This window comes from Oncorhynchus mykiss, chromosome 9 (genome assembly GCF_013265735.2).
Source record: "Oncorhynchus mykiss isolate Arlee chromosome 9, USDA_OmykA_1.1, whole genome shotgun sequence".
In the NCBI taxonomy this organism is placed as follows: Eukaryota; Metazoa; Chordata; class Actinopteri; order Salmoniformes; family Salmonidae; genus Oncorhynchus; species Oncorhynchus mykiss.
In genome coordinates, this window is record NC_048573.1 from 62,383,343 (window position 1) to 62,393,011 (window position 9,669).

At 44.3% G+C, this 9,669-nt stretch overlaps 1 protein-coding gene across 1 annotated transcript; it reads left to right on the plus strand.

The window, feature by feature from the left end:
- The first annotated feature begins 3,502 nt into the window (after positions 1–3,502).
- On the plus strand, positions 3,503–8,243 carry LOC118965938 (stress protein DDR48-like). The gene is made up of 2 exons (XM_036986963.1): positions 3,503–3,521; positions 6,907–8,243. The coding sequence occupies exons 1-2, from the start codon at positions 3,503–3,505 to the stop codon at positions 8,241–8,243; spliced, it is 1,356 nt and encodes a 451-aa protein (XP_036842858.1).
- The last annotated feature ends 1,426 nt before the right edge of the window (positions 8,244–9,669 follow it).

Genomic DNA, 9,669 nt, shown 5'->3' on the forward strand with positions numbered 1-9,669 from the left:
AAGACTTTTCAGCTTTTTATTTTGAATTAATTTGTAAACATTTCTAAAAACACAATTCCACGTTGACATTATGGGGTATTGTGTATAGGCCAGTAAAACAATCTCAGTTGAATACATTTTAAATTCCGGCTGTAATACAACAAAATCTGGAAAAAGTAAATGGGTGTGAATACTTCTGAAGGCACAGTATTTAATATACCGTGTTTCCACGTAACGCTTATGCCAAATTATATAATTACCATGATCAAGCAGAAAAAAATGTTGCCTACTGTTTTATAAAATGGCAGTTGTTTCATCAAAAGAGACTGACCATGTTATCTTATTCAATTAGAAAATAATCACATTTTTGTGGTGTGTGTATGTATATCTCTACGTTTTTTTTTTGCCATATACTGTAGTTGATGAAGTTGTCTTTAAACAATGATAATATTTCATTAATACACATTGTTAAGAGTTGAATTTGAACATACATAGAGTATACGTTCAAATGTATCTACACATGTAATGAAAAATGGACATGAATATCTTTTATCACCGTAGGGATCAATTTACAGTTTCAAGACCACCACAGATTGGATTATCATTATGTTTTATACTGATTTGCTTTTTTAATAGCTAATATGATCCAAATTAAACTAAGGTAAAATATGATGTTATTTCTGTATTTACTCAACATACTGTATGTAAGTGCTGCGTAAAGCTTAACATTTATATTGGAGAAGGCTACAAGTATCAGCAAACAATGCTTTTTACGGAGAGAATTGCAAGCATTTGTACTGGTCTATAGATTAGGAACAGGGCTTCATCATAGGACCTTACCGCCCAGTTGTTGGTTAGATTCGTGCCTTGACCAGTCATATAATGGAGTTATAATGCGGTTATAAATGTTTTTGTATATATTTTGGGTGGTCTGCGTATCACAAGGCCATAATAAGAAGCTTTTTAGCCTCCATTGCACAAATGCCTGTCCAGTCACTTGTATGAGCTTGTTAGCATCAATGCATGAATGCCTTAATAAGAGAGCTCTGCTCATGGAAGCGTTGTTGAGCCCAAAGTGCCAGCCACACACTGTACCCACAGACCAAACACAAGGACTTTACCTACACAAGTCAAACTACTAATCTGCTGATCCATGGGGAAAAAAAACGTTGTAATTCCTCAAGCCCGTACCAGGCCCTTCTACTAATATTTATATTGCATGAGTTTATTGTGTTAGACTAACCACTAACCTATAATTTCTTATACAGGTGAATCAGACATGCCTTCTAGGGATAGATTCAGGCCTCGATTCCAGCATGTTCCTGCATGTGGGCGCAGCTGCAAAAAAATCTGTAAAACCGAATTGTTGCCAGAGATCTGTATACAGTCGCAAGAAAAAGTATGTGGACCCTTTGGAAATACCTGAATTTCTGCATAAATTAGTCATACAATTTGATATGATCTTCATCTTGGTCACAACAATAGACAAACACAGTCTGCTTAAACTAATAACACACAAACAATTATACATTTTCATGTTTTTATTGAACACACTGTGTAAACATTCACAGTGCAGGGTGGCAGCAATAACTTCAACCAAATGTTTTCTGTAGTTGCGGATCAGACCTGCACAACGGTCAGGAGGAATTTTAGACCATTCCTCTTTAAAAAACTGTTTCAGTTCAGCAATATTCTTGGGATGTCTGGTATGAACCGCTCTCTTGAGGTCATCCCACAGCATCTCAATCGAGTTGAGGTCAGGAATCTGACAGGGCCACTCCAGAAGGCGTATTTTCTTCTGTTGAAGCCATTACGTTGTTGATTTACTTCTATGTTTTTGGTAGTTGTCCTGCTGCATCACCCAACTTTGGTTGAACTTCAATTGGCAAACAGATAGCTTAACATTTCATTTTTCCGTCGATGATAGCAAGCTGTCCAGACCCTGAGGCAGCAAAGCAGCCCCAAACCATGATGCTCCCTCCACCATACTTTACAGGTGGGATGATGTTTTGATGTTGGTGTGCTGTGTCTTTCTTTCTCCACACATAGTGTTGTGTTCCTTCCAAACAACTCAACTGTAGTTTCATCTGTGCTTGAGGGCACCAGGCTGCCCTGCATCACGCACTCCTATCATCCATTACGCACACCTGCCTTCCCTCGTCACGCACATAAGCGATATTGGACTCACCTGGACTCACTCATCACCTGTTATTACCTCCCCTATATTTATCAGTTCCCCAGCTCTGTTCCCCACTTCTGCATTAATTGTTTTTTGCTTGTATTACTAGTTTGCTGACGCTGTTCCTGTCTCGTTATATGTCCGTTCATTAGTAAATGTCTGCTTCATCTCTCCAGCGTCATTCCATGTGACAGTAGACTCGTCAGCAGGGATGTTAGCATGTTCCAGAGATTTCTGTACTTCTGAAACTCTAGGATTCTTAACCTCATTCAGCATTCTGCGCTGTGCTCTTTCAGTCATCTTTGCAGGACAGCCACTCCTAGGGAGAGTAGCAACAGTGCTGAACTTTCTCCATTTATAGACAATTTGTCTTACCGTGGACTGATGAACATCAAGGCTTTTAGAGATACTTTTGTACCCTTTCCAGCTTTATGCAAGTCAACAATTCTTAATCTTAGGTCTTCTGAGATCTCTTTTGTTCTACGCATGGTTCACATCAGGCAATACTTCTTGTGAATAGCTACCTCAAATGTTGTGTTTTTAAAAGGGCAAGGCAGCTCTAACCAACATCTCCAATCTCATCTCATTGATTGAACTCCAGGTTAGCCAGGAGCTAACCCGCGACAACCAACAACTGCATAACAGTTTCATTGTTTTTATTTAGGCGATGTCAGAGGTGTACTGCGTTGGAGTTGGAGTTGTCAAATCAGCAAGTGGCTCTTGGCCCTATTGCGGACCTTGCAATTAGTTATAATCTCAGCCTTGTACAGTGCATTCATGGATGCCAAGTGCCAAGTGGTTTAAGTGCTTCCATTACCCATTTAGGCAAATTCCGCATTAATAAATTGGCGACAGCCTGTATCGCCTCCTACCTATCTGTTTCATGTCTCAGGTAGCCTGTGAAAGCCAGCATTGATAGAATGCAAGAATTGACTAATATTTGCCATAGTCTAATAATTATCATGTGCCAACATATCGCCAATGGTCCTTGCAATGGGGAAACTTGCACTCCTGTGGACCTGAAATAATTGGATGGTGAAAGACGTTTTTGCAAGGGGTAGGCATTTAGAATTAAATGTGGAGTGGAACATTATAGTTATGCGATGACATCGTGTCCCTGTGTACCTTCAAAACTATTCGGCAATCATAATTTATTTGAAAAACAGTTTGTCGCATCATTTGTCATCTGTCGAACGGATACAATTGTTGTTGATCTTTAGAGAATTTGCTTTTGATGAAAAAACCTGGGTCAATTCAAACCTGGCTAATGACAAGAAGAGCATTCGCACACCGATTTGACAGCTCCAATGCAGTTTACACCTCCGACATGGCCTAAACAAAACAATGAAACTGCTCTCCAGCTGTGGGTCAGCTGGAACTGGTTAAATCTAGGCCTGTGTTTGGCAGGAATGAAGATTGGTTCTGAATACATGGGTTAACATATTGAAATTATGTCATGAGAGGGAGGGACTATTCGCTTCCTAAATATAGCCTGCTCTCTTAGGTGAATACACCAACAATTTGCCTACTTTAGGGGATCAGGGGTTGCTGCTAATGAATAATCAGTGACATTTTCAGCAGTGCCATTATGGTTGTCTAAATACATCTCCTTATTTAATGTGAACTTGTCTGGCAGTGTTCAGTGTTTGGTCGTTCCTTTATCATTATAATGTTTGACAAAGACACATGTTCTATTTTGTATTTCTGTTGTGTTGTTCTTGGCACAATGGTCCTGGTCTTGCACTTGGCAAAGTCAACCTAATACGAGAGATGTTTTTCAAATGAAAAAAGAAAACAAAGGAGTTCAAATCAAATCAAAATGTATTGGTCACATACACATATTTAGCTGATGTTATTGTGGGTGTAGCGAAAGGCTTGTGTTCCTAGCTCCAACAGTACAGTTGTATCTAACAATTTGGAACAATACACACAAATCTAAAAGCAAAAGAATGGAATTAAGAAATATATAAATATTAGGACAAGCAATGTTGTAGTGGCATTGACTAAAATACAGTAGAATAGAATACAGTCTATACATATGACATGAGAAAAGCACTATGTAAACATTAATAAAGTGACTAGTGTTACATTATTAAAGTGGCCTGTGATTCCATGTCTATGTATAAAGGTCAACAGCCTCTAAGGTGCAGTGTTGAGTAATCGGGTGGTGGTCAGCTATTGATGGCTATTTAACAGTCTGATGGCTTTGGGATAGAAGCTGTTTTTCAGTCTCTTGGTCCCAGCTTTGAGGCACCTGTACTGACCTCCCCTTCTGGATGATAGTAGGGTGAACAGGCCATGGTCGTTGATGTTCTTGATGATCTCTTTGGCCTTCCTGTGACATCGGGTGCTGCAGATGTCCTGGAGGGCAGGCAATAAGCCCCCGGTGATGCGTTGGGAAGACCACACCACCCTCTGGAGAGCCCTGCGGTTGTTGGTGGTGCAGTTGCCTTACCAGGCGGTGATACAGCCATGTACATTGAGGAGGGGGAGCTCCCTTTGCTATTTCCTGAAGTCCACGATCAGCTGCTTCGTTTTGTTGACGTTGAGTGAAAGGTTATTTTCCTTTCACCACTCTGCCAGGGCCCTCACCTCCTCCCTGTAGGCTGTCTCGTCATTGTTGGTAATCAGAACTACTACTGTTGTGTCGTCTGCAAACTTGATGATTGAGTTGGAGACGTGCATGGCCACACAGTCGAGGGTGAACAGGGAGTACAGGAGGGGGCTGAGCACACACCATTATGGGGCCCCAGGGTTGAGGATCAGCGAAGTGGAGGTGTTGTTTCCTACCTTCACCACCTGGGGGGCGGTCTGTCAGGACCCAGTTGCAAAGGGCGGGGTTCAGACCCAGTGCCCCAAGCTTAATGATGAGTTTGGAGGGTACCTTGGTGTTGAAGGCTGAGCTATAGTCAATGAACAGCATTCTTACATAGGTATTCCCCTTGTCCAGATGGGACAGGGCAGTGTGCAGTACAATGGCGATTGCATCGTCTGTGGATCATTTGGGGCGGTAAGCAAATTGAAGTGGGTCTAGGTTGTCAGGTAAAGTAGAGGTGATATGATCCTTCACTAGGCTCTGAAAGCACTTCATGATGACAGAAGTGAGTGCTATGGGGCGATAGTCATTTAGTTCAGTTACCTTCATTTAGTTCAGTTACCCAGTGCCCACAGTCCTTGGGAGCGGGCCGTGTCGGTGGCACTGTGTTATCCTCAAAGCGGCCGAAGAAGGTGTTAAGCTTGTCCGGGAGCAAGATGTCAGTGTCTGCGATGTGGCTGGTTTTCACTTTGTAGTCCGTGATTGTCTGTAGACCCTGCCACACACGTCTCGTGTCTGAGTCATTGAATTGCAACTCCGTACTAACATTTTGCCTGTTTGATTGCCTTACGGAGAGAATGACGACGCTGTTTGCATTCAACCATTTTCCCAGTCACCTTGCATTGGTTAAATCCGGTGGTTCGCGCTTTCAGTTTTGCATGAATGCTGCCATCTATCCACAGTTTCTGGTTTGGGTAGGTTTTAATAGTCACAGTGGGAACAACATCCCCTATACACTTCCTGATGAACTCAGCCACCGTGTCAGAGTACATGTCAATATTATTCTCAGAGGCTACGCAAAACATATCCCAGTCTGCGTGATCAAAACAATATTGAAGCATGGATTCTGATTGGTCAGACCTGCGTTGAATATTCCTTAGCACGGGTATTATCTGTTTGAGTTTCTGCCTATAGGAAGGGAGGAGCAAAATGGAGTCGTGATCTGATTTGCTGAAGGGAGGGTAGGGGTGGGTCTTGATTTGATGATAACACAGGTTTTGCTAAAGGTACCATATATGCTTCAGAAGGAATTGATGGGGTGCAAGGGGTGACTATCCACCAGTCAAAACAGATTTGTCATACCCCCAGAGTTACAAAGAATGGGGCGAGAGAAAGGCACTGTATTGCCACACCACATTTTCTCCTTCTATCGTATTGCTCAATAATTGAATGCCATGCCAGACACATACTTGAGTGTCTTGATTGTCTTAGGTTTTTCTAAATGTGTTTAATGACAGTCATGTGAGCATGTCGTGACTCATTCTCTGCCCTAGCGTCTAACACACACACACACACACACACACACACACACACACACACACACACACACACACACACACACACACACACATGCAGCCTGCCAAAGCGGTTGCGAAACAGCCCTGCCTGCGTTACACCACGTCTTCGAATGAGACTCCCTGACAGGAATTTCCCATCGCCCCATTATCAGCATCAGACGAGCTGAGTGATCGCAGTTGCATCTGCCCAAATGCTAAGAGCAACCGATTTTTCTCCTTTTCCTGCTCCTATCCTATCCCAGAGAAGTGAGGTTGGGTTTATGAATGGGCTCATTGTGAACGTGTGAGGTTTCTGTCTTTTTGTTTGTCTGTCTGTACCAAGGTTGTGTAAATGAGCATAGTTGGACTGTATAGCTATCATAGCTATCATGAGGCTTTAACTAGATAGCAGGATTCCTCCCTGCTTAGAAACTAACTGGGTCCTGTGGGGTGATGGTGTGATGGCTTTAGCAGAGTTACTCCCATGGTGCACATTGCTCATTCTGATATTTCTTAATTTCTTTCTTTTTACTTTTGGATTACATGCATATTGTTTTGTATTGTTTTCTAGGTATTATTATTACCACACTTTTGGAGCTGCACCTGCGATAACATCTGAAAATCTGTGTACACGACCAATAAACTTTGTTTTACAGTCATCCACACCAAGAGACTATGGCAGGTCGTCCATGCCAGGAGACTATGGCAGCTCATCCACGCAGGAGACTATGGCAGCTCATCCACACCAGGAGACTATAGCAGCTCGTCCACATTTGAAGACTATGACAGCTCGTCCACACTAGGAGACTATGGCAGCTTATCCACACCAGGAGACTATGGCAGCTCGCCCAGGCCAGGAGAATATGGCAGCTCATCCACACCAGGAAACTATGGCAGCTCGCCCAGTCCAGGAGACTATAGCAGCTCGTCCATACCAGGAGACTATGGCAGCTCATCCACACCAGGAGACTATGGCAGCTCGCCCAGGCCAGGAGCCTATGGCAGCTCGTCCACTCCAGGAGACTATGGCAGCTCGCCCAGGCCAGGAGACTATGGCAGCTTGTCCACTCTAGAAGACTATGGCAGCTTGTCCACGCCAGGAGAATATGGCAGCTCATCCACTCTAGAAGACTATGGCAGCTCATCCACTCTAGAAGACTATGGCAGCTCGTCCACTCTAGAAGACTATGGCAGCTCGTCCACTCTAGAAGACTATGGCAGCTCGTCCACTCTAGAAGACTATAGCAGCTCGTCCACTCTAGAAGACTTTGACAACTCATCCACACCAGGAGACTATGGCAGCTCATCCACACCAGGAGACTATGGCAGCTCGCCCAGGCCAGGAGACTATAGCAGCTTGTCCACACCAGGAGACAATAGCAGTTCGTCCACACCAGGAGACTATGACAGCTCGTCCAAACCAGGAGACTATGGCAGCTCATCCAGGCCAGGAGACTATGGCAGCTCGTCCACACCAGGAGAATATAGCAGCTCATCCACTCTAGAAGATTATAGCAGCTCGTCCACTCTAGAAGACTTTGACAACTCATCCACACCAGGAGACTATGGCAGCTCATCCACACCAGGAGACTATGGCAGCTCGCCCAGGCCAGGAGACTTTGGCAGCTCATTCACACCAGGAGACTATGGCAGCTCGCCCAGGCCAGGAGACTATAGCAGCTTGTCCACACCAGGAGACAATAGCAGTTCGTCCACACCAGGAGACTATGACAGCTCGTCCAAACCAGGAGACTATGGCAGCTCATCCACACCAGGAGACTATGGCAGCTCGCCCAGGCCAGGAGACTATGGCAGCTCGTCCATGCCAGGAGACTATGGCAGCTCGCCCAGGTCAGAAGACTATGGCAGCTCGTCCACACTAGGAGACTATGGCAGCTCGTCCATACCAGGAGACTATGACAGCTCATCCAGACCAGGAGACTATGGCAGCTCATCCACACCAGGAGACTATAGCAGCTCGCCCAGGCCATGAGACTATAGCAGTTCGTCCACACCAGGAGACTATGACAGCTCGTCCAAACCAGGAGACTATGGCAGCTCATCCACACCAGGAGACTCTGGAAGCTCGCCAAGGCCAGGAGACTATGGCAGCTCGTCCACGCCAGGAGACTATGGCAGCTCGCCCAGGCCATGAGACTATGGCAGCTCATCCACGCCAGGAGTTTATGGCAGCTCATCCACATCAGGAGACTATGGCAGCTCGTCCACACCAGGAGACTATGGCAGCTCATCCACACCAGGAGACTATGGTAGTTCATCCACACCAGGAGACTATGGTAGCTCGTCCACACCAGGAGACTATGGCAGCTCGTCCACACCAGGAGACTATGGCAGCTCGTCCACACCAGGAGACTATGGCAGCTCGTCCACACCAGGAGACTATGGCAGCTCGCCCAGACCAGGAGACTATGGCAGCTCGTGACAATGGTAACCTACAAGTGTGCCAGATGCCAATGCAACATTATCAATATTGTTCATTGTTGTCCCTGCAAGATTTAAATCAAGACATGTTTGATGGAAACTAAACCCTAATGGTTGTGTCCCTAACACAAAATGGTTCATTTACATTGAATTGCAGAGTCGTGAGAGTTTTATTCGACTTCTTGCCACAGAGAACAATTATAGTGCCCATAATTTTGCTTACTTATTCACTTCTTATCTGGTGAAGTAGCTAGCATTTTTAGACAGGGTTCTCCCTCTGTTCTCCCTTTATTGTAACAAGCAAAGTGGTTTACACTATTTGTCCCAATAATACAAAACAAATGGGAATGATCTAGAAACTAAATTGCAGCAGAACAATGCAGAGCTGACATTATTTGAATGTTCTCTGTCTCTCTCCTGTTATTCATCACTTCCAAACAAGGCTACCTGTGGAGAGCAGAGCAGACATAGATTCTGCATCCCAAATGGAACTCTTTTCCCTACATAGTGCAGTACTTTTGACCATGGGCCAGAGTCAAAAGTAGTGCACTATAAAGGGAATAGGGTGCCATGTGGGACACAGTCAGAGAGACCGTCTCTCCCTTGGAGACACACACCAAGCTCCTGTATATTATGTTTTGCGCATGCTTTGAATTTTTTCACAGCAACCTAAGTTACTCAAACAGTTACTCAGTCCAAGACCCACTGATACCTAGGCAGGATACTCTAAACACAACTGTTGCTATGATACCAGTTTAGTCGCTCTGTCCTTTCTTTTGTTTCTCTGTAGAAAAGAGAGAAGGTGCAAAGAAAATGATGTGGCATTCCTGAAGATGTTCTACTTTCCTTCTGTTTGGGAGTCTCTGTCTCTCTTTCTCTTCCTCCCAGTCACTTATTTCTTTCTTTTTTTCTATCGGGCAGACAGGTAAATTATCCTGACTCTGTCTCCTACTCATAGCTTACATTACAACGTGCAG